The sequence below is a fragment of the Amblyomma mixtum genome, chromosome 4 (assembly GCF_055824585.1).
Source record: "Amblyomma mixtum isolate Tamu chromosome 4, ASM5582458v1, whole genome shotgun sequence".
NCBI classification, from domain to species: Eukaryota; Metazoa; Arthropoda; class Arachnida; order Ixodida; family Ixodidae; genus Amblyomma; species Amblyomma mixtum.
The window spans coordinates 45,943,188-45,970,992 of NC_143015.1; the positions used below are offsets into that span (position 1 = coordinate 45,943,188).

General features: G+C 48.7%; 1 protein-coding gene across 1 annotated transcript in view; it reads right to left on the minus strand.

Annotated features, from left to right (window-relative positions):
• LOC149346408 (fatty acid synthase-like) overlaps window positions 1-27,805 on the minus strand; it is a 161,203-nt gene that overhangs the window by 122,087 nt on the left and 11,311 nt on the right. Inside the window, 5 exon segments of the mRNA XM_089586406.1 lie at window positions 6,390-6,579; window positions 10,560-10,946; window positions 18,721-19,022; window positions 24,044-24,277; window positions 24,919-25,041. Of these exon segments, the coding sequence (XP_089442532.1) occupies window positions 6,390-6,579; window positions 10,560-10,946; window positions 18,721-19,022; window positions 24,044-24,277; window positions 24,919-25,041 (1,236 nt within the window).

A 27,805-nucleotide genomic window follows, 5' to 3' on the forward strand; every position in this document is an offset into this window, starting at 1 on the left:
GGGAAAAACTGACGGGCTGCTTGTTGTGCAAATGAAGTTTCATCCACATTCAGAGCCAAGCGAATGCTTTCGGTGTAATCAGCTACTTGAGAAGTGCGTTCCATGGCGTGAAATACCCGCCAAAGATGTCTATTACCCTGTGTAGAGGAGAGGCGGGCACACCATGCAGCCCAGCGTTGTCTGCTAAGTCGCTTTGAGTAGCGCCGCGCACGTGCAGTAGCCCGATGAAGAGCTGGAAGAGCTGAAGGGTCGTCGGGATTACGAGAAGCATAATGATCGGCCCTGCGACGAAGAGCCCAGAGATTAAGGAGATGCATGTCCGGGTTCGGATCATCCTCATTTACAGTAGTGGCGAATGTATGAGTCGACAAAACAGCTGAGAGGGTAGACAGAACAGTAGATGGGTTCAGCGTAGACAACCTATTATCTGCGCGTACGGAATCCCATGATGTAAAGCGCACGCTGCGGCATATTTTCCGGAGACGCGAAGTTGTGATGGAGATTAAAATAGGGCTGTGATCACTGCCCCAAGTGTCTGGTTCAACATTCCAACGAGGGTAGCCGGGCCCTAGCCACCAAGACAAATCAGGCGAATACGGACCACCCCGAGGGCGCGTTGAAGTTTGCGGTTGATTTAGTAGTTGAAATGAATGATCTAGAAAGGTGTCATGAATGTGAGCACCCCGGGAGGAATCCAAAGGGTAGCCCCACGATGTGTGAGCGCCGTTGAAATCTCCGCCAACTAAAATAGGGGTGCCCGAGTAGTTATTACGGAGAAAACGAATCCAACCTAGGTTGGGAGACACTGTTCCCGGACGACCATAGAAAGATACAAGTATCAGTGGTGTATGTGCAGGTTTTACGAGAAGGCCAACGACCTCCTGGCGAGTGTTGCACCACCGTGAAAGATCGATCGGTGTATGGGGAACAGAACGATGAACATAAATTGCAGATTTACCGGGATGGAGGGAGGAAGCGATGCAGCGGCGATCAGGGATGGAAGGAGAATGGTACGCGCAGAAACCAGAGAGGCGAGGAAGGGAATTGTGCTCTTGAAGAAGGAAGGCCCAGGCCTTGAGTTTGCCGTCACGCAGGCGGATGTTCACTTCAGACGACTTATTGGCAAAGACACGGCAGTTCCATTGCACCACCAGAGATGATGCACTAGCCATGGCGAGGCCGAAGAGCTTCAACGATCAGGGTGGTCAACTGCTGCATGGTGCCATTATTTTCTCCACTGCCGAGGAGTGCACATTAGATGGGACCTCGGCGCCGTTATGTGGCTCAGTGCTGTTTGGAGATGATTCGTGAGGAGGTAGCTCGTTCGCTATGTTTCTTCGAGATGGCTGTGAGCGCCGCTGTTCTCGACGCTTAGTGAGATCCTCTAAGTGGCGACGAGCCTCTGCGATGGCATTGTCGAGAGCGGTGTCTTCATCTGTGGTGTCCGTGGCTTTACGTGTTGATGTGGGCTTCCTTCCTCGACGGTGAACAGCTTGTGCGTAGGAAAGTGGCTGAGCAGGCACGTTGATAGTCGGGGAGTCAGGTATAGGAAGTGCAGGGAAGTCGTCTTCAGCACACGCTAGGGCAGCGAAGCGATTGCTTGTGCTGATGCCAGTGCTCTCGGACGGCTTGTTCGACTTCCTTGCCTTCTTCTTTGGACAATTAGGAGAACGAATGTCGTGGCCTGGTAATTTGCACAGGGCACAAAGGCCTGCTGTCTGGTCCATATCGGCCACTGCTGCAGGATTGGGGCAGGTAGTCTGCATATGCCCTTCTTTATGACAGTGGTAGCAAAAGATACGGCGTGGACGGAAGGGCTGCGGCTTGACAATGGCGCCGTAGTAGGTCATGTAGTCTGGTAGATTGGACGGGCCTTGAAGGGTGAGGAGGTACGTGCCCCGGCGGCCCATAGGCCGGGCATGGAGTACTGTGTGTGTAGAACAACGGATATTTGTTCTCACTTCCTGGGGAGGGCTAGTGCTGTCGAGGTGGTAGACGATGCATCGGAGGGTGTCAGGCCCGGATGCATAATAGACTTGTACGGGGACATGTTTGCTGCACATTGCGTCACACTGCACATTGCTGACGAGGTGTCACGGGCTCAACCGGTACAGTTGACCTTGGAAGGGGAGACGAAACTGCAGCCACGGGAACAGTTCCTTGTGGCAATGCGAGAGACACGGGGTCGGTGGTGCAGTCCATGTCGCAAGTCGCAGAATCGGAAGACGCTCCAGCGGGCAAGTCTGTAGCCGCCGAGTCATGCACTAACGTGGAGGCAGCAGGCGGCCGCGTGGCCACCACCAATGGCGCCGAATCCATGCCACAGGCGCGCAGCGCGGCCTCGCTCAGCAGCGCCGAGTTAAGCCTAGCTTGCGCCTGGGGTTGTCGGTTACGTTTTCGTACTTGAGATGTCGCCCACCTTGCCGGAAATCTGTCCAGAGGGGTGTCCTTGACCTCCGGTGGTACAGAAGGCAGTTCGTAGACTCCAGAAGATGTCCGTGAACAAGAGAAACGAGAATGAAACACGCAGCTCAGAACAAACACGTCTCAGCTCGGGCTTCTTCCTCATCACGCACTATGCTGGCTTTCTTCTCTGAAGGATCCTATCGGTCGCCTCGGTCGTTGGGCGCTACGACTCCAAGAATATGACTACGCTGTGATCTACATGTGTGGCCGGTTGAACAAAGATGCCGACTGCCTCTCTCGTTATTCTGTTGCCAACGCTGATACGCCGCCGAGCGAAAGCGCTATTGACCTGTTCTCTCTATCACCGTTTACAACTTTCGGCGAAGAACAGCGTCGGGATGCAGAGCTTCTCTCCATCATTGATCGCCTAACGTCCGCCCAAACCGACCCTACACTGAACCGCTTTGCTCTCATTGAGGTGTTTTATACCACCGGAATCTTCAAACCACTGGTCCTGACCTTCTAGTCGTCCCGAAGCACTTATCACAGTAGTTCTCCACGAACTCCATGACCTCCCGCCTGCTGGCCATCTAGGCGTTACTCGCACGTACGACCGCATCCGCCGTCGGTTCTTCTGGCCTGGCCTCTACCGCTCAGTGCGCCGCTACGTTGGTGCTTACGATGAGTGTTAGCGTCGCAAGCGGTCTGCATCTGCTCCCGCTGGCTTTCTTCAGCCCATTTACATCCGTCCAGAGCCTTTCTACCGTGTCGGCTTGGACCTTCTCGGCCCCTTTCCTGAGCCCACTTCTGGGAACAGATGGGTTGCAGTAGCCACAGATTATGCCACCCGGTACGCGATAACGCGTGCGCTTCCCATGAGTACTGCCGCTGATATCGCCGACTTTCTTCTTCAGGACGTCATTCTTCATCATGGAGTACCCCACCAACTTCTCACTGACCGTGGCCGCACCTTCCTTTCAGCAGTGGTAAACGACATTGTTCCCGCGTGCTCATGTGCTTTCTATAACTAATAACTTAATCTTAATAACTTAATCTAATAACTTAATCTAGAGTAGAAAAGAGATTAATATAACGTGTGCTTTAAGGACGTGGGTATCAGATTCCTGATCGTGTAGATGTTCCCAGTTATTAGTCCCAGTTATTAGTTAAACGGCCCTAGAATGGATCCTTGGGGCACACCATATAGAATTCGCATTCTACTGGATGCTATGCCATTAATGTCAACATACTGGTAGCGATCACATAGATAACTTTTAATTAAACTGAGTGCTATTCCTCAAACAGCACACATATCAAGCTTTTTTATCAGAATGTCGTGCTGTACAGTGTCGAATGCTTTCTTTGGGTCCAAAAATAACCCTGGGTTCAAAGTTTGTGTTCAGTATTTTGCACTATCTTTTCTTTAATATGAATCAGAGCCATTTCCTTTGATTTTCTCTTTTGGAACCCGTATTGGGCAGAGGTAATAATCTGATGCTTTTCAAAAAACGACACAAACCGATCACTTATAGCTCTTTCAAATATCTTCTAAAAAACCTGGAGGACAGAAACTGGCCGATAGTTATTGATATCTAATGCACAACCGCCTTTATACACGGGCGTGACTTTAGCAACTTTTAATTCTTCACGATAATCTCCAGACTGAAGCATCGCATTAATGATATGTGCCAGTATTGGGCTAATAATAGGTGCAGTGTATTTAAGTGGCAATGCACTTATTCCATCGTCTCCAGCTGCTACATCATTTTTTAGTTGCGCTATTATTGTCTCAATTTCAGCAGGAGTAGATGGCCAAAGCATAACAGATTGCGGCAGCCTATGTCTTTGCGAACAGTTATCCGTGCAGGTATTTTGCCCAGCATACTGAACAATGTTAACAAAGTGACAATACATTTCAACTGCGAGTTCCTGCCCTTTTACATGCTCCTTGTTTTTTATTATTTCTTGCACAGCATCACAAGTATGCTTGCGTGGTGTGTACGCCTCCTGCCACGTAATAATATTTAATTCGCTACGTTATGGTCGGACTGAACAATCGAGTCGGTGAGCAAATCACAGGCAATACCCATTGCGCCATTGGAACTTATACTTGGTTGCGTGCTGGTTGCATGAAAACCAAAATTGATGTGGTATTCGGGCCGTTGTGTTAGTCCTGCAGCGTACGAGAACGTAGCTTAGAAGGATCACAGTGCCTTAGACTAGCCAATGACAAACGGCCGACCGTTCCTCATCGTGAAGAGTACGATGTTCACGCAAAAACTCCCCGTGCCTTTCACGAGCCATTGCAGGTGTCGCCTTTCAAGGCACGCGTTTTCGAAGGCAGCATTTCGTAAAAATGCCGTTCTTCCGGTAGTGCCTCAACCCCGCCCCCTATCTTTTTTCGTTTCTGGAAGCTGGATCCTGGACAGGATGAGTCGCTCGGCTCTTTCCTTTCGACACTCTTGAATACCTTCAAAAGTTCCTTTTTGAATAGCCCCCATGTCGCTAGCGATGACTCGTGGTTTTCGTACCACCTATGTGCTGAGCACTCCAGTGAGAAAAATGCGTGTCCAGTCTTCGCTGCGTCATCCCAATTGTTGAATGATGCCACGCGCTCAACTCGGTTTAACCATTCTTCCGGGTCTCCGCCTAGGGATCCATTAAAAGTTGGCGGCACCCGCGGCTGCTGCAGGATGACCAGAGCCGACGTCCATGACGAGGTTTTGTTGCTCGTTGCAGCGTCTTTCATTGTCGGATACGGTCCCGCAGTGTCCCAAGCTCAGGTTGCACCCCTTGGAGACGTCGGCTGTCTGGGTGAATTGGTGACACGTCGTCTGGTGGGAAGCGCAGAGGGCTGGCGTCACGACTTGCAGGGGGTGTCCGGTACATGGATGGGATGCCAAGCACCTCCACCAGATGTCACGCAGTAGTGACGGCACTCCGGCGTCCAGGAAGAGAGCGAAAAGGATTTTCAAACGACACCCTTCATTAGTCTGAGTTGCGCCCACAATGGACTGACTCACCCGGCGGTGGCGTAGCAACAAGCGTTTTCGGCGGTCGTCGAATAGAATGCCTGTCGCTTTCTGCTGGGCTAGATTTAAACTGATCGCGAACTTTTGAGATACGGCGTACAATGTTACCACAACATTCTGGCACAATGCAGAATCAGCTCCGCCTGGATGCGGTCAATCGAGACAAATCTGGTCGCGTTTTGCATCACAGACGAAGTGAAAAAGCCGCGTGTTGGCAGCTTTGAAGAATGGACAAACAGTATGCAGATTCGCGGCATTATCAATATACTTGAGTCAGCGCTACCGTTGTCGTTAGTTGCATTCGCCAGACTAACCTTACCTGCCCGAACCGCCACTAATCATAAGCAGCTTTAATGCGCTAAGCGGTAATGCGCTAAGCGGTAAGCTTAGCTCTACTAATATTTACCCTCCTAATATTGTTAGGCTTGTAACAGGCGACTGCCAAGCAGGGATGTAGCAGAACCTTTCCTACAGCAGTTGCAAGCAACGAACGGCACTAAATTGGTGTATAGCTGCTTAACGAGTATTCCTGGCTCTGTTGAGTTGTATCACGTAGCTTCATGGATATATCTCTTTGCATTCATTCAGCCAAAAAATAATACATTCCATAAACGGCAAAGCAGACAAAAATGCAACCTAAAAACCTAATGATCTTTTGACAAGCATCGCAAAAGCTTCCCATGATATATGCTTTTATTTCGTTGCGAGAGTTGTAGAAGCTTGCTGCGCAATCTTATGTACAGGCAGTTTTCATGAGGTTTTAAGTTAATATGCTACCTGAAGCATAAGAAAACTATTTTTGTACGCAAGAATTTGTGTCCCTCTTTTTTAGAATCGCAGGTGGCGGGCAAGCATCAAAGTGGCCTACCAAGGCTGTCCTTAACTTGTATCTGACTGCAAGCTCTATGACTGAGCCTCACACTACGGACACCAAGCCGAAGCAACACTTGCCAATAGCCGCCATGGCACCCTTAGGCGGGTTCCCCAGTGCGGTGCAGCGACTTCGCCAGTAGGCGCACAGGATGGCCTGCTCGGCGGTCAGTCCTCCGTCGGCGTATCCGCACACTACCTCGCCCTGTGAGTGGCCCACGATGCCGTCCGGCTCGACACCCATGGCGTGGAGCATGTCGACGAGCGCCACCTGTTGACGAGGAAGAGACAAGGAAACGTGGTGCTGTTTACTTCCCCTCCAGTACATGAGAACCTCCAGTTACTAGGTATGAGTACTACCCGATGAGGTATATTGTCGCCCGTCAAATTTCGGTTGAGCGTACTGATGTAGTCGACACCAAAAACAAAGGCAAAAAGGTTCTCCAACGTGGGGAGAGGGATAAAGAAATCGAAAGAAAAGAGAGAAATAAAGGAGAGTTTATTTGCACGAGTTGAACGCCTCGATGTAGTCATCAGTTACTTACAGAAACAAAGGCCGATCACACGATCACACTGTCGAGCGATCAGGCTAGTAGGGCTCTTAGATATTTCGACAGCGCTCTGATGGCTTTCCTAGGGGGAAGATGTTGAGAAAATGGTTCCAGAATCTTGTTCTGTGCCGGGGAACGTGCGTCGAAAAGGTGAAGCGCTGCCTCCGGAAACACTCGATGATTCTCCACATGAGAGGAGTGGTTCCGCATGTGAACAATAGTTTCCTGACAGCTAATGTCCTTAAGGTACTGTGGAGTGAATTCCAATTAGGCACGAGAAACAGAGCCGTACGAAGCTCACTCTCCGTGAACAGCTGGGTCAGACGGATGCGGTCGTCCACTTCATACGCGTGATGTACTGCTTGGTACCGAATTCTGAAGAGAAAAACAGTTTCGTGGGCAAATAACTTGCTGCTCAGGCCATACTGCGGAGACTGCCTTTAGGCGGCACAGCTGAGTTTTTGCTTTGCGATTTCGCTTACTTGGAGGAAAGGCCTGCTACAGCCTCTCATTTTCGTCTCCTTACGTGTCATTAAAAAAGTTCTCACGCGTGCTGTATTTTGTTTGAGCATACATAGATTCCTAACCTTGCCGTTTATAAACATAAGTTGTGGCAATTTGTACGCGAAACCCTGCGTTTTAGACGTCCCCAATTATTTTTCTGCTGATATCGTGTCCATGAGGCCATTTCAGACATTGCGTTGATTATAACTAGGGATCGGACTTTTCGATTTTTATTTTTCGAGCAATCTGTGGATTATTTTGTTTTTTTATTTCAGAACGGTAGATTCGGTTTCTTTTCGAGAATATTATATTCGATGAGTGAAATGCTCAATTCTTTTCCGTAGCAATTCTGCGTGTAAACTTTGTGTGGGTGAGACTATCTTGGATGTTTGGGTATCCGGAACCGTTTATTACCTGTAATCAACGTGCAAATGGTGTAGTACTTGGGCCTCTGCTTGTAGAAGAAATTTCTATCCTCAATAAAAGACTAACCAAAGTTAAAGCCGGTAAAAAAAATACAGAAGTTTATTTCTAGCACCTAGGTTGTCATGGTATCCTTAGGTTGTCGAGCGGGGTTGAGCGCGAGTGCAGGCCGTACTGCATGTTGATGACAACAATCAAGCTGCCGCTCAATAGCCAGGACATACTTTTCCGTGACGCCTATGCGCAGTTTAGTGTCAATGTTCTGCAGTTGATTAACCTACTTAACCGACTAGTTGGGCTAAGCTGGTGATGGTAACAAACAGTGCTTAAATAGGAGGCAGCGAGCAGGTTATGCTTCTGGCCTGCAGAGGTGTGTAAGGTAGCGGAAGAATACCCCAAATCGCGCAACTGTTCTACTTATGCAGCAGCGGTACCACCATCGGTCATGCCCCTGAATTTCCTACTTGGTTAATTTTGAAATTTACTTAGTATAACTAGCATTCAACAGCCATATGCCAAGAATTCAAGAATGCATTGCAAGAATACTGACCTTCATCGCTTAAAACTGAATTTAGAAAACTGAGTTCGTCATACTTTCATCTTTTTTTCCGGTTTAAATAGACACGTCGGACGTCTAATTATAACCCTTTAGGGCGACACAGTGTCTTTGGCGTTGGGGTCCTAGCTTCACATTCGAGGGAATTAATACAGGTCGCGACAGCAGCAATTCGATGGCGGCGAAATGCAAAAACGCTCGTGTACTGTGCCATGTCAGTGCCCATTAAAGCAGCCAAGGTGGTGTCAGGGAATCCACAGCATTCCACTACGGTGTCTCTCAGAGTCCGTGGCCAGCTACAGGAAGTTTCACTCCTCATAGCATACAAACGAAAGCTATATTACCACTAGCAGTTGCCAGTCTAACCGTTAAAATTGTGAACTTGGGTTTTGCTGAACTTTTTGTGACGTCGTTTGTGAGCCAGGCGAGGCACCTTCCTAAAAATTGTAGTAAAAATCTGTCGTGGATGCTTGTTTTTATACTTCTTCACAAAATTCTGCACGGTTTACTAAAAGATTTCATTTTGTTTTAAAGGCGCAGGTCATAGATATATAACGCACTCGTAAACACAAAATTACCTCGAATCCCCGGAGTGTCTCTTTAGACGCTTGTCTTCATTCCTTAATAGCTGCACCGGAGGGATTACAGACAACACGACAGCGTTCATAAGCTTCAAACTCTTGCGCTCCTGGCAAAGGGATAGGATTCAAGGAACCATATATTGTTGCAAGAGGCTGCAGTTAGCCTGCACATTATATTCATGACTACGACCTGCAGTAACACGCGCATAGTCTGTCTATGCTAGGTATCAAAGTGCAGAAATTTGCTCAGCAATACTTGCAAAAAATGGATTTTGCTTCAGCCAGCCTTTTTTACTACCAATTGAACGTCTCTGTCACCCATTGGCGATCTTCTCATATCGCGAGCCACATGTTCTACAGTAATAATCGAGATAATTTAGCACCATTAGTATACTCTTGGCTAGCGTTTAAAACAATTTCGTTGAGAGCTAATTTTTGAAATTCAGTATTGCTTTAACTCCATTTTTATTAGCTGTCTGGAGACGTACCCTTGAAAAAATTCAATGAGCAATGCGAATCTGACGCGCACGCTGGTACGCACCCACATGAACCTCATTAAAATAAACTGAACGCTTTAAATGCACTAAATAACATTTTACTTTATATCATGGTCCATGGCCTGCCTCTTTATATGTTCAGTTCATGCTGCCCCACTATACTAAAGTAACGCTGCTGCAACTTCTACTACTGCGGCTGCCACTACTACAAGAAATACTACTACCCCACTATTTTACTCATCTTACTGCTATTCCTACAACTGCTGCTACTATGACTTATGTTACTACTACTGCTGCTGCCACTACTACAAGAGCTACTGCTACCCAACTATTTTACTCCTCGTACTGCTATTGCAACAACTGCTGCTACTATTACTACTTTTACTACCACTGCTTCTGCCACTACTACAAGAACTACTGCTACCCCACTATTTTACTCCTCTTACTGCTATTGCTACAACTGCTGCTACTATTACTACTGTTACTACCGCTGCTTCTGCCAATACTACAAGAGCTACTGCTACCCCACTATTTTACTCATCTTACTGCTATTGCTACAACTGCTTCTACTATATGTTACTACCACTGCTTCTGCCACTACTACAAGAACTACTGCTACCCCACTATTTTACTCCTCTTACTGCTATTGCTACAACTGCTGCTACTATTACTACTGTTACTACCGCTGCTTCTGCCACTACTACAAGAACTACTCCTACCCCACTATTTTACTCATCTTACTGCTATTGCTACAACTGCTGCTACTATTAATACTGTTACTACTGCTGCTTCTGCCACTACTACAAGAACTACTCCTACCCCACTATTTTACTCATCTTACTGCTATTGCTACAACTGCTGCTACTATTAATACTGTTACTACTGCTGCTTCTGCGGCCACTACTACAAGAACTACTGCTACCCCACTATTTTACTCCTTTTACTGCTATTGCTACCACTATTGCTACTATTAATTACTACTGCTACTACTACTGCTGCTGCTGCTACTACTACTACTACTACTACTACTACTACTACTACTACTACTACTACTACTACTACTACTAATACTACTACTACTACTACTACTACTACTGCTGCTGCTACTACTACTACTACTACTACTATGGCAGACGCACTTGAATAGCCACAATGGCGACGAACATCGGAACCATGCTCTGCTTCTGGACCTCCTCGCTTGTGACGAGATCGACCAGATCGATGCCAAACTGCTGAAGGAGATCGTGAGACTTGCGGATGGAGCGGGAGAATACGTCGAACTGCATCATCTGCCGAGCCATGCCCTTCCACTGGCAGCCCATGCCAGTGAACACGAACCACAGCGGCCGTTTCTCGGCGGGAACCTGGTCGGTGACTTTGTCGGCCTCCTTCCCACGGTCGTCCACAGGTACAAGGGCGTAGCCGCGATAGGGAAACTGCTTCACGTTGGGTTGTCCCACTCGGTTAAGGAGGGCGTACGCAGAGTCTGGATGCGGTCCCTCAGCTTCCAACCGGTTCAGAGAGTTCTGGAGGGGTACAGTGGTTGATGGGGTCAAAAATAATTGATATCGCAGTGAGTTATGCGCAGTCTGTGCAGTGTTCCGTGAATCCAAAGGCATACAAAGTGTGTTTGCCCCTTTTTTTTTTTCAAAGTTAGGATACGGCAAAGGGATGCAGCTCGATTGGAAATGAAAAATGAATATTTTGTCAAAGATGCAGCTCGATTGAAAATGAAAACAGAATATTTTGTCACCTCTAACGAGTGAGCCGTATGTTATGAAAGAAAATCGAACTGGTGCTCGTGAGCCTTCCCGGCAACAAAATGAAGTATAATTAAAAAATAGCAAGATATGTCAAGACGACTGCACACCCCGCAATGTTACAAAAAACTCTGTAACAAGAAGGATAGGAGAAGGATGTAAAGAAGAAGGATATCCTTCTTTGCAAAAGACTTTCATTTCTAAAGGGAAATTGAAGCGGCATCACGAGAGCATTTGAAAAGCCGCGGAAGCGGCTTTTCAAATGCTTCCTTAATGCTCGTGATATGCAGAGAAAATTATTATTGAAGTGCATGTAGCAGCTCATTTCATGTAAATGTTTGCAATGGATCCGTATTTTTGTTTGCAATAAAAGCTGCCATCATCATCACTGATTTTATCCTTACAGTAACTTGCTACTGGACTCCTTGATTGAAAAAATCTTTGTTGGCTGAATATTCGTAAAACATGTGGGTGGGCCGCCTGGGCCGGTAGCCCACTAATTATTGCTGCTGCGCTGGCCCTCCCCACCATCCAGTGCTGACGGTCAGAATCATCGCTGAGCAGAATGGCCTCCCACTGCTCCTCTGAGGGGTTTGGAATGGGTTCAACTAAGGGATTAAATTGGCATGCCGGCAACATGTGGTAGAGGTTAGCTACCTCTCCAGCGCGTGGGCACTGCGGAGAGTATAGTGTAGGATACCACTGGTGTAACTTAGCTTGCGTTGGATATGTGTTGGTTTGTAGTCTCCTACCGATGTTCTCTTCTAATTTAATGAGGAATTTATGTGGTGTTGGGTACTCTTTCCTGGCTGTTCTGTATGGCGCGAGATTGTCAGCATGCACTGCTAGAACTAGGGGATCGCGGCACCCTTCATGGCCATCAGGGGGAGACGCCCGGTATATAAGAGCTCGGGCATGCCTGTGAGCGGATTCGTTTCCTCCTGGTAGTTCCAGGCGACCGGGAAACCAGATGACTGAAGCTTGACTGGGTGGATGCTTAGTCAGCAATAACAACCCTGACCTGTGAAATAATCCGTTATTGAAGTTCCGACAGGGGTTCTGGGAATCAGTGAGCACAACGGCGTTTTGGTTAGATGTTGCAGCTAATGCAATAACTGCCTCCTCTGCGTGAGTGGGGTAGAATGTTTTCGTCGATGCGCAGTTCACCCTCGATCCTGAAGGCGTTGACATCACAATAGTCATGGCTCTATTGTTTGGTCCTGCTGCGTCCACGTAAAGGGTGTTAGGTTGCTTGTTCCATTTATTCTACTACTGAGAGACGATGCTAAAACGTCTTCCATGGCGTCCGCAGCTGTAACCGGAAAGTCTGGCATACGGTAGCACTAAACAAAAACTGAAACACTCCAGCGATATGCTATAACTCTCTATAATGTCTGAAAGAAGGCCAGTGGTGTCCGGTTTTCAGAAAGGCACAGCTGCACGGATTCCGTTGCTTTTCCATCGATCCCGCAGTGTCCACGGCTGCTCTGAAATACTATGTGGTAAACTTTTGCTTATTGGAATTTTATTGCTCACTTTATGGAGAACTATGGCAGCTGTGAAAAATGTGGAACGCTTCACGATTTTGCATGTCAAAGGAGCTCAGTGATTTCTAGTGCCAGGGACTGCTGGGCGGTGTGGAGTAGAACACGTCCTAAAATTTCTAGCGCAGGGCTTTAGTCTGTGAATATAGACTACTGTTGAGGTTGCTCCCCGTAGATGTGCCGAATCGCTTCTCTAAGAGCCACAAGTTCAGCAGCGGTTGATGTTGAAATATCTCCTAGCACGAACTTGAGTGTTGTCTGCCAAGCGGGTATCGCTGCAGTTGCTGTCGATGCTATTGATGACACAGATCCGTAAGTGCATACGTGAACGTAGTTCTGTTGCTCGCACTAGATGTCCGCCAGAGCAAGTTCCTTCAGTGCGCATACCGAAGGCCGACCCGTCAGCCACGGTGTCTTGAAGGATGACATAGAACGGCTTAGCCTAATGGTATTTTAGACTGGTTGCAGATGAGTGTACTTGAAGAACTGCTGCCCGGCCTCTCATTCAGAATCATCGCCAGTAGATGAAAACGGTGACGGGTAAGTAAGCGTAAATACACATGAAGTAGTCGGTGTGCCAAGTATGCCGGTTTTTGGCTGGCACGTGCTTCTTCAATCATGCCTTTGTTATAGGTGCATCGTGGCAATCCATGGCATGGCTCGAGCGCCTGCCCTTGAGCGTTCTCTAAAGACCGCAAGCAGGAAATGCTCATGTTAGAGAGGACTGCGTGGCTATACCAAATGAATCCTCCGAAGAAAGCCTGGTAAAGTTTTAGTAAGGAGCGCTCCACTGGACTCTATTTCATGCCTGCTACAAAGCGGAGAACCTCGCAAAAGCTTGTCTTTTCTTTGTGGTCCACAAGTCCGGCCGCTTGCACCAGGACGCGGATTGCTTGTCCCGTTACCCTGTCGATGCGCCTTCCTCCAACGAATGCGAGGCTGACGCCTGCGTCTTATCCATCTCGGCCTTCCGCAACATTGCGCAAGAACAGCGCTTGGATTCTTCGCTACGTTCCCTCATCGACCGCCTCACTGCCAACCGCTGTGATGCTTCCCTCGCCCCGTTTGTGCTCCATGAGAACGTCCTCTACCGGTGCAATATGCGGCCTGACGGCGCTGACCTCTTGCTCGTGGTCCCTCAACACCTGCGCAGCAGCGTCCTTGAGCAGCTTCATGGCGTTCCCACGGCCGGTCATCTTGGAGTCTCCCGCACCTACGACAGCGTGCGCCGCCGCTTCTTTTGGCCCGGTCTATACCGTTCTGTCCGCCGTTATGTGGCCGCTTGCGAGCTGTGCCAGCGGCGGAAGACGCCCTCGGTTCTCCCTCCCGGACACCTTCAGCGGATTCCCATCCCCGTAGACCCGTTTTCCCGTGTCGGCCTCGACCTGCTCGGCCCTTTTCCGGTGTCTGCTATGGGAAACAAATGGATCGCGGTCGCGACGGACTACTCCACGCACTACGCTATTACTCGAGCGATCCCAACCAGCTGCGCAACTGATGTCGCTGACTTTCTCCTGCACGACGTCATACTCCACCACGGTGGTCCCCGTCACCTGCTCACCGATCGCGGCCGCTGCTTTCTTTCCAAAGTGGTCGCCGAACTCCTCCGCTCCTGCTCCGTCCGTCATCAATTTGCCACGGCCTACCGTCCGCAGACGAACGGCCTCACTGGACGTCTGAACCGTACGCTCACCAACATGATTTCCATGTACTATCAGCGTCAAATGAAATGCGAACAAAACACCCGAAACGCGAGCACAAAAAATCAACCATATTAGCGGTTGGAGGTGAAATACAGGCGTGGCCTGTTAACATTTCAGAAGAGCGGTCTTCTCGGCTTCGATGGGAAAATGAACTACTCATGTATTTTGCCTCCCTAGTATAATATCTGCGAGTTATGCTGTTCGCGTTTCAATTGGCTTGTTCGCGTTTGAATTGACGCTGATAGTAAATCTCCGACCACTACCGTGACTGGGATATTAGCCTCCCATTTGTTACATTCGCCTACAATTCTACGCGTCACGATACAGCCGGTTTCTCCCCTTTTTACCTTCTCTTTGGCCGCGATCATTTGCTGCCCTTCGACAGTGTGCTGCCCGCCACCGCCTCCACGAGTCCTTACGCTCGGGACGCCATCGCTCGCGCCGACGCTGCCCGTCTTGTTGCCCGCCAGCGGCTGTCGGCCTCCCAAGTCAATCAGAAACGACGTCATGACTGTCGCCGTCGTGAAGTCACCTACCCTCCTGGCTCCCTTGTTTTACTCTGGGTCCCTTCCCGCCGTGTGGGCCTTTGTGAAAAACTGCTCCCCCGATATACAGGCCCTTATCGGGTCGTACGTCCGGTGACCGCGGTGACGTACGAGATCACCCCGCTACACCCGCCATCTCCGGCCGCTGTACCCCGCACCGACATCGTCCATGTGCCCCGCCTCAAACCTTACAACTCGCCGTCTAGCTGGCCTGTGTAGTGCGCACCGGGACGGTGCTTTTGCCGCGAGGGGGGGTCATGCTACGGATGCTGGGAGGACGACGAAGTGGTTTCTAACGAAGACGACGCTGAGGTGCGCGCTTGTGTGCTGAGAGTCTACTCCAAGCCATCGGTTCCTTGCGTAGCAGGTTACCTCTGCTCTTTCTGGTTGGTTGGTTTGGTTTATGGGGTTTAACGTCCCAAAGCGACTAAGGCTACGAGAGACGTCGTAGTGGAGGGCTCCGGATATTTCGACCACCTGGGGTTCTTTAACGTGCACTGACATCGCACAGTACACGGGCCCCGAATTTCTCCTCCAAACAAATTCTACCGCCGCGGCCGACCGCCAGCCGCCAGAGCCGACCGCCAATACCCAACACGTCAACTGCATCAACAATGGCTTCATGAAGGGCGCTGTCGTACGCCCTTGTCATATCCAGGAAGGCCACCGCTGCGACTCTGAAGCAAAGTATTTTTTATGATCCACTGTGGCAGCGAGGTGAGTGACACTGTCGACTGTGGACCGTGCCCGACGAAACCCGGTCATTATGTTTGACTAAGAAGTACTTGAAGCTGGGCTTGTTGGTGCATATTCGCGAAAGACATCAGAGCGCAAAACGGGGACACGGACGAAAGGGGGGCTCGTCCTGTTCCCTTTCTCGTCCGTGTTCCCGTTTTGCGCTCTGATGCATTCCATGTTTGGATAATGACATTTTTTGTCTAGAAACCACTCAAGCCTCACCAGCACAATTCACTCTAAACCTTTTCTAACACAGCTTGCTAAAGCAGCTGGTGGATATGAGGTAAGCTCGTAAGGAAGCTTTCCAGGCTTCGAAAGAGCAACCAGGCATCTGATATTACATGGCGGATGATGCTGGCAATTAAATTCACGCTAGTTATTGTCGGATAAAGATGCATTGGAGCAAACAGTATAGAAATCTAGTTTATGAGAAATACGTTCAATTAGTAATTTGTACATGCCGTATGCGTCGCGTTATTTGTCTTTTTGCACCAGAACGTACTATTCAAACTATGAACCAACTACTGCCGAAACAGAATTACTAACTCAACTTCCAGTGTTAAGGCGGAGGCCTTTAATGCCTCATCGTTGTAAGCAGTTGTTGTCGACAGAAATGTCACGCTTTTCAATTCGTCGAAAAGGTCGTGACCTCACAGTGCGCGAATTTCAAACAGGGCCAATTGCACTTTGGCTAGTAACCATGCAACCAATTAAAGGGATCGTATAGTGATGATCCAAGGTAGTGGGAATGAGTTTAGTTCATTGCTTAATTGCCCAATTAGCCTAATTAACCTTTCTAGTCAGGCCAGATTAATAAATAAAACCGAGTAGGAAATTGGTCGAGTTCGGGAATCGAACCCTGGTCTCCGGAGTGCGAGATGAGCATCCTAACCACTCTGCCATGCCAGCTCGATGGTTTGGAATGAACAAAGGCGCGTCTAGTGAATACGGTGTCTTCGTTCACTCCCATCTTCCTCCCTTCCCGTTACGGCGAGGTTCAGGTGTCCCCCGAGGTATGCGAGACAGATACATTTCCTTTCCTCACAAACTAATTTACCGACGAGCAAGGCGTACAACCGAACGGGCGATGGCGTTCTGTGGACTCCGTGGCAGCGTTGCAAGACGCTGTCGCGTTCCACACTCAGAGGCGAAGCTTAACATCTTAACCACACATCAGTGACACAAGCAGCAACAACGCGCTTAAGGCTTTCGCCTCACCGCACTTTAGCTCAACAAAGTGCCCCCCCTGAATTTTTCTGGAACGCTACCGGAAGCCATGTTTCATTGTAACAACTGAGCAGCGCATCGTGACTAACCATACCAAGGTGGGAGAGAGTTGAGCAGAGGCGGCTCAAAAACTGCCAAGTGAGTGATGTTGCCTGAGTCGCACCTTCAAACATTTTTCATAAATTTTTGTCTACCTCTGCTTCAGAGCGGTGACGGTAAATTGCTAGGCCACAGAAAGGGTGCCTTTCTTTGCTGGTTTAACGCAAGGTTCTGACAACATGCCACATAGATGACAGCGGCTTGCGAGGATCCAGCGATGAAACGAATTCTTTCCAGCGTTGCTTCCCTAACCTCTCAAAGTGACGCTTTATTTGTTGTTGAGCTCCGCGACAGGGGGCGAGATCGTACATAGATTTTGTTCCAAACTTTCTTTCGGTGCGCCGACGGACTACGCGTAGCCTCTCGAATTTCACGTCGATAGAAGACCCCAGCGCAAGCGCACAACATACCATGGGGTCTCAAAGAGAGACGACGTCAATAGGCCCTCTATTTGCGATGGTTATTTGAGGTCTACACAAGAAGTGCCCACGTATGACCTAAACGCGAGCAAGTTTTCATCGCGCAAGATACGAAGTGGTAGGTGTGTAGCACCTCGTGCATGCCTACTCTGGTATGTGGTCGCTACTACGTGCTTCGACGTCACTGCACTAGGTAATAGGACTAGACTTTTTGAAACAAACGCAAGCATCCGCTGTAGGGCGTTCCATGTAGAAACGTAGGGGGGGGGCGTTGTTTATACTCACGAAGTCCTGAGTGTGCATAAAGCCAGCCAGCTCTCTTCCTCGATTATTCATTACGGCACTTAGTCACTGAGGGTGACGAGCATTGAAGTCGCCCAAAATAATATGAGCAGCTGTGCCAGACTGGATCGCTAAGGGTGGGTACGAAAAGTCAATGTCATTTCTTGCCTAAGTACAGCGAAGACGTCGTTTTAGCGTTAATGTCAAGGAAAATATAGTGGTTCTTGTTGAGTGTATATAGAACTTGACGAATGTGACTCGGCGTACGCAGACCAGCATTTTACTTGTTTCGTCCGCTTCTCGAGACCACAGCAGAACATACGTAGAAAGCCGAAATGCCGAAGGCATGTTGGGCTCACGTGTTACAGTTACTGGGAAATTGTACTTCGGGACGCGCTGTCGGAAGTCACTGAGACGACCACACCGGCCTCGTGCATTCCATTGCATCGCTACACTCAGGCGCACGTACACTGCCACAGTCACAGAGGGGTTGTTGTTTATCGCTTCATAGTGAATTACTGCAGCGCCGCCAAGAGCGGCTTGAGTACATCCGAAAAGTGAAGGAAAACCGATGCTATCGATGTGTTCATGCTAGAAAGCAGCACCCGCACCGAATTAAGAAGCTGTTTCAGCATATCTTTCATCTGCTCACTTTCTGGCTTGTGGTTGTTATCACGTGTAAGAGGAAGAGCGCCAGCGAGAGATGCCCAGTACAAGTTATTCCTCCAACTGCCTAGATTTCAAAGCTGCATAGCCTTCCTTTGTAGCCGTAATTTTCCGGTTGAATTTACTACAAGAAGTAAATACTTGTCTATATTGAATATACTACATATGGGCTGAGCCCCCTTAACATTATGGCAGCATCTGTCCAAGCTGTGCTCTTATGTTACGACTTAGTTAGGAACATTAGGGTTGGGAACAGAGGAACGTCCGTCATAGTCTGTCCAATTCAGCACTTCAGAAATCCATGGGAAGTAACTCACCGCAAGCGAGCTCTCGGTTCTTCCAGCCATGAGGACTAGCCTCGGCAGTTCTGGCTTTTGGCGTGGCTTGCTACCTGCAGTCGGATCGGGGTTAGCCTCGAGTATTGCGTGAACTATGGAACCGCCAAAACCAAATGAGCTGACGCCCACTAGGCGCCCGGGTAAAGACGTTGCCTTGTCCACAACCTGAATGCTTCCGTCCTGGAGCGAGGGTATTTGTGGGTTCGGCAAATCAAAGTGCAAGTTCCCAGCGATCGTCCCTGTCTCCATGGCGAGGATGACCTTGGCCAGTGACGGGATGCCTGAAAAAGAGGCGACCACCCGTGCGCTAATGATTTGCTGGTTACATTTAGTTCAGCTGAATACGACACAAAAAAAAGCTTTGAGGATTCCTCGCTCAACTTGGAGATCAGTTACACTGCCGACGGCCGGGATAACGTGTTTTCACATCCTGAACCCCCATCTGATACTTTAAGGTACTTAAGTGCTGTCGTAAAACAAAATGGCACCCATGGACACATATGATACGCAGATGCCATGGCTGCAGGAATTCAGGAGCCTTCCCTTTTCTCAGAACTACTTCCTCCGCCTAAGCGCAAAACGCCGCATAGCATCGTATGATTGAAACATCGCAAGGCCAAAGATGAGAGCAGAGGAAACTCTGTTTCCTCCTTTCCTCTGCTTTCTTCTTTGGCCTTGGGCCTTGCGCTGTTTCAATCATACGATGCATAACTAACTCGCCCATCAGTTCGTGCTTTCAAGACGCAGAGCATGAGAGGAGGTACTTGCTTCGTGCTATTTACCATGCCTTTCCTTATATCTTCTTCCTCTCAGCGACTCAAACTTTTTCAGATGGAGGCGAAACACGAAAGTCGACCACGTGTGGTGTATTATCAGTGCACTTTAAAGAACAGCACGGGCAGAATTTTATCATGTGCCTAAATCCACGATACACGGCGAATCGCGCTCGGCGACCCAGGGGGTAGCGAGCAGAGTCCAAAGAAGACCGTCTCTTGAATTTCACCTCTGGAGGCGTCTACTATGGCGCCTCTTTCTCTCTTTCATCCCTTCTGTCGCGTAGCTCTGGATGTGTACAGCCAGAAGTCAGACAGTGCGTTTTCCTTCTCTTCAGAGCCAATTTTCACACAACCTAACCAGGCTTCGGATGGCCGCGCACTTCATACTGTGTTGAGTAACGCGCACTGTGTTCAGTAACGCCCTCTCCAATTAAGTAAGAAGTAACCAGAACTTTCTGGAAGTCTATCACCACGTCTGACCAATGTCTATACACGCACGGTGGGAGGGTTGAGAGCCAACTACAATCTTAACGTCGCGCGTTGGTGTGTGCGCCTCCATTGGACGCGAAGAAACGACGTGACGTGGCACGCCCTATATATGAATGACGTTCAGCACCGTCGGCAAGCGGTACCCTAGTTCTATAATAGACGAAACGCTCCCCTGAATGACTCCCTTGCCAACGCCTCTGCAGCCCAGTCGCTGACTAGCTAGGGAGCGCACGACAGACTTCGACACAGCCACGTCGTGAACCTCCTGCAGTCGTACTGACGCAGAGCAATGTGAATAAATTGCGTTTATGTGCTTTGCTCTCTTGTGTGTAAGTGCAATTTGTTGTAATACCTTTAGTTGTATTGTCGCCTCTCTCGAAGGTTACATTGCATGGGTTGCAATGTTTTCTACAGCATTTTGTATGCGTCGTTACTAGTGATCAGAATTCCTCTGTATTGTCTCATAGCTGCGTGAAAGTTTGTTTTGTTTTCAAACCTTTGTCCCGCCCCACTCTGACTTGCGACCGGCGAAAGCTGGGCACCAAACTACCACCCCCTTGTCACTTGGCAGCTTGTTTGTGGCTCAGTCTAGGGCATCTCCTCTGAGAATAAGATTGCTACCCCCCCCCCCCCCCCCCCCCACACACACACACTATAAGGATATCAGGGCGCCACTCTCAATATATACGGAAGACATCTGTATCTGGGTAGCTCGAGTTGTGCGCCCACAAGTTCGATCAAGAGTTCAGAAGGCGTCAATTATTCTTGCGGCCTACCTCCACCTGCAAGATCGACTGATTTCAACCGAAAAGTGCTCGCTTGTTGCCTTTACACGCAAGAACATGTCTCCTTATACCGTATGCATAAACGGCTCAGCAATACACTAGGTAAAAAGCCATCAGTTTCTGGAAGCAATCATGGACAGAAATCTATCATGGAGCTCCCATATCTCATACATGAAAAAGAGACCGACAGCGATTTCTCACGTTCTCGCCTTTCTTGGGGGAAAGTCGTGGGGAGAGTCAGTGCTGTCGATGATGCATCTATACAACGACTTATTCATGGGATTTCTTCGCTACGGCCTCCCTGCACTTAGAAACATTCAAAAAACAATCATACGAAGTCCACAAAGCTTTCAAGCTGAAGCTCTCCAGACTTGCCTAGAATTGCCGAAATCTGCCTCTACGGCCGCATCTGTACTCATCGCCCAGGAGCATCCAATCTCTACCTACCTAACAGTTGACATATTGAGGGCACATTTCCGACACATATCCCGGGTTCCTTCCCACCATCTTGCCAGTCTTCGTGCTACCAGGCCGCACACGTCGTTTACAGACATCACTGATGCACATCGCTCCATTGTGCAGTCTCAGTTTACACGCAGTTTATAGTTTGGAGCCTGCACAATCCCCGCGTGCTTCTTTCAATACCTGGCATCAGGAAGAAGATCGACTTATCGCCAATCGAACTAAAACAAGTCACTCTTGAATATTTCCAAGAGCACCATGCAAACCGGGTGCACGTCTACACCGACGGCTCAGTGAACCCTATGTGTTCTTCGGGCTGCATGATCATCCCCTCAAGGACTACAGAAATTAGGGTTAGGATAGCTCGCCAGACTTCTTCGACGGGTGCAGAACTTACCGCTCTTCGTGTCTCCACTGAACACCTCAATCAGCAGCGCCCCCAGCAGTGGGCTATTTTCACCAATTCCAAAGCCGCTCTCCGAAGCATACAAGCTGCTCTTCGCCGTGAAGCCTATGAACAACTGGTCGCAGAAATTCGACAACTACATCACTGTGCCATCAGTGCAGGGCATGACATGATATACCAATGGCTACCGGTGCACAGCGGCATAGCAGGGAATCACCGCGCGGATGAGGTCGCGCGAACTGCTCGCCAGGACGGCGATTTTGTGTCGATCCCCCTTTCGAGATCAGACGCAGCGGGCAGGATTCGCGCACTTGCGCGGGACATCACGTTTGCCGCGTACAATTTTGACCAATTTTCCAATTCACGTTTACGATCCTTGGACCCAGATCCGAAGCTCCGGCTTCCATCCGGCCTACCACGACGTGAAGAAACTTTGCTGTGTCGCTTCTCGCTCGGTGTAGCTTTCACCAACCATTACTCTTTCTTAATCGCTATGGCTAATAGTCCTGCATGTGATCTGTGGGTATGACGAGACTATATCCCACATTCTTTGTGACTGCCTTGCCTACAGCGCCGAAAGGCAGTCTCTCAGCCGTGCGCAGTTGCGTCTAGATCCGCGCCCACTGACGGAAATGAAGATTCTCGGCCACTGGCCGCGGCGATGGTCGGCGTTGAAGGCCTCCAAAGCACTGCTCCGCTTCTTGCGAACTTCTGGCCTGCATGATAGGCTGTGACTTTAACGAACGCTGGCTGCTCATAGTGGCTTCGACTTTCTGCTACTCTCTTTCATTTTTCCCCTCACCCCTTTCTCCCCGTGTACGGTTGCAAACCAATTATTCTTCCGGTTAACCTCCCCGCCTTTCCTCTCCTACCTCCTCCTCCTCGTCTGGCAGGGTACACAACAAGTGCGCATTTCTGAAAGCAATACTTTCTGATTTGTGCATCTCGTCAGGGTGGAATATTTTTCAAATAAACACTTAATACATTTATCGCCGAATAAAGAAGTACCGTTTGGATAAAATGTTTATTATTTAAGACTCAAGGGTTGCCCGTACTGCTTTATAAAAAGGAAACATGTTGCTTCCGCGTATATCACGCCTCCAGCGTAAGGTATCGAGCTGTACAAAATGCTCTTGCAAAATATTCTGCCAGCCAAATATTTGTCGCAGTTTATTTCAGACTATACCACTAGGTTAATTCCCTTGGTGGTCAAAAATATTCCCGTAAAAATCTGTTTGCTCTATGCGGTTTTAACGTCCCGAAGAGACTCAGGTTACGAGGGACGTCATAGTGTTAAGCTCCTGACAGTTTCGACCATCTAAGATTCTTTAACGTGTACCGACATCGCATAGTACACGTGCCTCTAAAGTTCCGCCTAAATCAAAATGCGACCGCCGCGACCGGGCTCTAACCCGTGTCTTACCGCTCAGCAGCCGAGTACCGCAACCACTGAGAGACCACGGTAGCATGCAATCCGAAGAAACAGTTGGAAGAGAAATTTGTAGAATATAGAACTGAGGATGTGAAGCACCTTTGCCGACAGAAATAAAACAGAAGTGCTTCGGCATACGACGAAATGCTGCCGTGTCAGCAGCAGTGTCCCCTAACCACTGAGCCACAGCGGCGGCTCGTAAAAATTTGCGGATTGCTACTGATTTAAGACGAACAAAATTCTATTTGGGAGGCCCTTTAGGGCTTTTGCCACGTAGTTTGAAGTTTCAGTAGTGTTGAAATGCTTATTAACGCGATGGCTTTAAAGGCCCCATTGTCCGGAAAATCCAGTGTCGACGTCGGCAGCGGCGGCATTGCGACCGAAAAAATCTCGGGTATGGCTCTGGTAGGTGGTCCCCAGAGAGCAACCTGGGAGGCAGGTGGGACACCTGGGTCACGCGATCTTGTGCGTTATTACAACCTGCCCAACAGATAGTGAGCGAACTACCCACCTTGGCAGGTGGAAGTTAGATTAATTACTAGTTACTCGGGAAGAGTAACGTAGGCCGCACGATGACCACCGCTGGGAGCACCCACCATCGCAGGACGTGGCGAATCGCTTAACCGCTCCACCATTGCGCCAGGAGGGGTATAAGGGCTGGGATCTATGAATATAAAGTAGACAATGACCTTCTGCGTATATGCGTATTAATTTCGTTATCTCGTCATAGACTTAAGGCGGAGCTTAGGTGTCACCTTGGTTTTTTTTTTAAATAGTGAGCTATGACCACCAGGCCTGCCATACCTGTCGCAAGAATTAGTTTCATAGATTCGGAGGTAGGGAAATATATATTCTGGTCCTGACTTTGCAATCAACTCATTTAATTCTGAACACTACCATAAGATGCGAATAAAATGGTGTAATAGCACTGACATTGATCACTTGGCCTTACCAGAGGCAGCCTCTGTGTGTCCAGCGTTGCTCTTCACCGAACCCACTTTGAGGGGTTCTCCACGCCCTGGCTCGCAGAAGACTCTACAGAGGGCTGCCAGCTCATGAGAGTCGCCGGCCTTGGTCCCTGTGCCGTGGGCCTCCACGTAACCCACATCTCGAGGATTGACCTTAGCCTCGGCGTATACTGTACGCAGCAGCTGCTCTTGCTGCTTGCCCGAAGGGAAAGTCACTCCTGCGATAGCGGCATGAGTCTTGTTGGAAAAGAGATGCGTGCTTTAGTCCGAACTGGGCGGAGATATAGAGAGCCAGAACTTCCAGCCTCGTATGTGCTTCGTGCTGCTTCGCATGCGTTAAAAACGGCTTAATAAATAGCCCTTGACTGTTAAATCGGCGGGACACAATCGAGTATTTTATAAAGAACGGAGGCAGCTGTAAGGCAGTCATGTGGAAACTACGCAAAGAGAAAAATCAAACGTATGCCCCGGAACACTTGGAACAAAGTGAAGGATAAAAGCGGTAATGTATCCGAGTAATTGCAGCTAGCTCTGTAGTGTGGACAAAATCACCAGGACGCTATTCACGGAGGCAGTGGGACGGAAAAAATTGACATCTCACTTCTAACGAAAGGGGAAGCAAAAAAAAATCTATACACGTAATGTAAAGCGAAAAGCACATGGTGAGCAACAGATAACTGAAAATTTCTTGAAGGTCACTGAATAGATTGCGCTAGAAAATCTTGCCACCCTGTATAGGCGGCGCCTCATAACCTCGAACGTACCGCAACTTTGACCACGAGAAATTGCTGGCTGTTTATTGGTAATAAAAACTAAAAATGAAAGGAACAGATAAGGCGTGATACCAAGATATTACTACCTTCCTCTTTGTAGCCGTCGGAGCTGGCCTTAATGTTCACCACCTTCGCGTAGATACGTCGAGCCTGGGATTCCCGTTGGAGGAAGAAGGTGCCCACTGTTTCACTGCGCACGAAGCCGCTGGCTGTAAGGAAATAGAGGAAGTGTGTTTTTCCATCAAGCCAGCTTCAAGATGCGCTGCCGCACGCAGTTCACGCAAGCAATTTGCGTCCATAAGAGGCCTAAATAGAACATTTGAAAGCAATTTATCGAAGGCTAAATTGCCAGGCCTCGGGATGAGTGGAATCAAGAGCCTGTGGACGCCATGTTTTAGAAGCGATTCCGGCGGGAGCAGTTTCTATATGCGAGCAACTTTCAGGGTTAAATAAAGCTAATTATTTATACTCCGTGCAACATTGCAATTCTCGTGCATTGTTGCGCTTACGAAGGAACTGGGACACAATCAGGGACGACACAGAACAGATGTGTCGTCCCTGATTGTGTCCCAGTTCCTTCGTAAGCGCAACAATGCACGAGAATAACAACCACCAACTAGCCCAATTTGAAACTCTTCTAACATTGCAATTGTGAGTGTACTACTCGGTTTCTCGTTCACGGCGAAAGGAAGGCCATTTATGTTCAAGGCCTTGGTGACCACTGCGGGGTGAGCAAAAATTCGGCAGAGCTCTTTCGACGAGTCATTTTTGCGGACTGTTGTATATAAAGGAAGTTTTGCAACAAAAGTTAGTGTCAAAATTCTTATGCTTAGTTTTGTTCATATGCGACAGAATAAGGCCCGTTGCAAAGACCAAAGGTCTAAGAGCGTTACGCCTCTTCTAACAATCGCCCGGAACACTATCACACTCATTTCTAGTCATAACTGATATTCTAACATAGATTCCTGCAGGCACTCTGAGCGCTCACTCACTAGCTGAAACTACAGGCCTAGTTTCTGCGCTAAGCTGAAAAAAAAGTTCAGTGATGCCATCACGCCATTTGCGCTTTGAGTGCAGAAAGCTTGTCTCGCGGCGGTTGCTTAAACCCCTTGGAACATAGACTACAGGGTACATAAAAAAAGCAGAGGTCTGTACTGCAGTAAATGAGTACCGTTCTGAAAAACAGTTGTGGTGGAAATGTGTTTTTGTTCATAAGAAAATTAATTATTATCTGAGTCGTTCCCTATGAGTACAGTAACTGGTTTGGTTTGGTTTACTGGGGTTTAACGTCCCAAAGCGACTCAGGCTATGAGAGACGCCGTAGTGGAGGGCTCCGGAAATTTCGACCACCAGGGGATCTTTAACGTGCACTGACATTGCAGAGCACACGGGCCTCTAGAATTTCTCCTCCAAAGAAATTCAACCACCGCGGCCGGGATCGAACCGGCGTCTTTCGCGTTCGATCCCGGCCGCGGTGGAATCGAACCCGGATGATGCGGGACTGCGCAACTGTGGCGGCTACTGCATGGATAGGGTCTGTAATCTGCTCTCTGTGTATTTACTTCTCTTTCAATAAGATTGTTTACCCGCAGTATACAGCTTAGATGCCGTGAGCGATTGTTCCAGAATTTGCGTGCCTATGGAACTGTCTCGTAAGGTGATCCTGTCTGTAGTTCCGGAGGCAATATATTATGTAATCGAGTCGCTGGACGTGGCAAGTTCAGACGTTGGCGCACGTGTCACTACCTTAGCAGCTGATCTCTCAATGCTTTTCTTTGCAACTCTGGGTTTACCCTGCTTCCACTGCTACAGCGGATCAGTGAACGCCTCGAGGGATCGTCCCTCGGAAACCAATGTTACATTAACTCTACTGGTCTTTCAGTGAGAGCACGCCCAAGACATATGAGCCTGAGGTGCTGACGAAGATGCAGAAATTCCATTTCGCGAGCCGTCGTGTTTTCCTTCGACATGCACCGTGCACTTCACACCAGGCGGCAGCCTCAAGTCTCTCTGTGCTTCCTATAAGCCTGGTCTCCAACACAATCCATAGTGATATTTTAGAAATCTGAGATGTTCACCACTGACATCTACACAATGACCAGAGCTGTCTTTCTCTCGACTCCATCATGAACAGATACACAGAGAGGAGTAAAAAGGGAGTTAGATCTCCTCTAGCGCACTCCATTTTATAAAAGTGAGGGTGCTAGAAGCCAGCGTACTCTCTTATCACTCCCATTTGCAGTGTACTTTATTTATGGCATTCCGCTCCCCCTCAAAGGTTGCCGTGTTTGCTGGGTAGCCAACCGGAACATCTGGTTAACCTCTCTTTCTTTTTTCCCCTTCCTGCAGGGTTTTCGCTGCAAACATATGGTTTGGTTTATTGGGGTTTAACGCCCCAAAGCAACTCAGGCTGTGAGGGACGCTGTAGTGAAGGGCTCAGGAAATTTCGACCACCTGGGGTTCTTTACCATGCACTGACATCGCACAGCCCACGGGCCTCTACAAATTCGCCTCCATCGAAATTCAGCCGCCGGGGCCGGGATCGAACCGGCGTCTTTCAGGTCAGCTGCCGAGCCGTTCCAAACATATAGCCGCGGATGGCAGGGTAGATTAAATTCAATTGCACGCGCATGGTTTCGTTCATGCGTAGCCAAGATACTGGAGGGCGGTTTTCGCAGTTTACTTGTTAGCTGTTCGTGCCTTCTTGATGTGACATGATAATTCAGTTCTAAAACTAATATTTAAACCTGTTTCGTGCTTCTACATATGCAGCGGCTTGACACGGCGCTTGTGGAGTTATTTTTTAAGCAAATTGTCATTTCATGCAGGTCTTTAGTTTTATTTTCTGAATTCAATTTGCGTTCCCTATCTGCCTGATACTATTCCTAAGAGCTGAAGAGGGCTTGATTAGATGTAATGTCGAATGACGTTACATTGTCGTTTACTCTCCTATTTTGATTTTATTTATTCCAA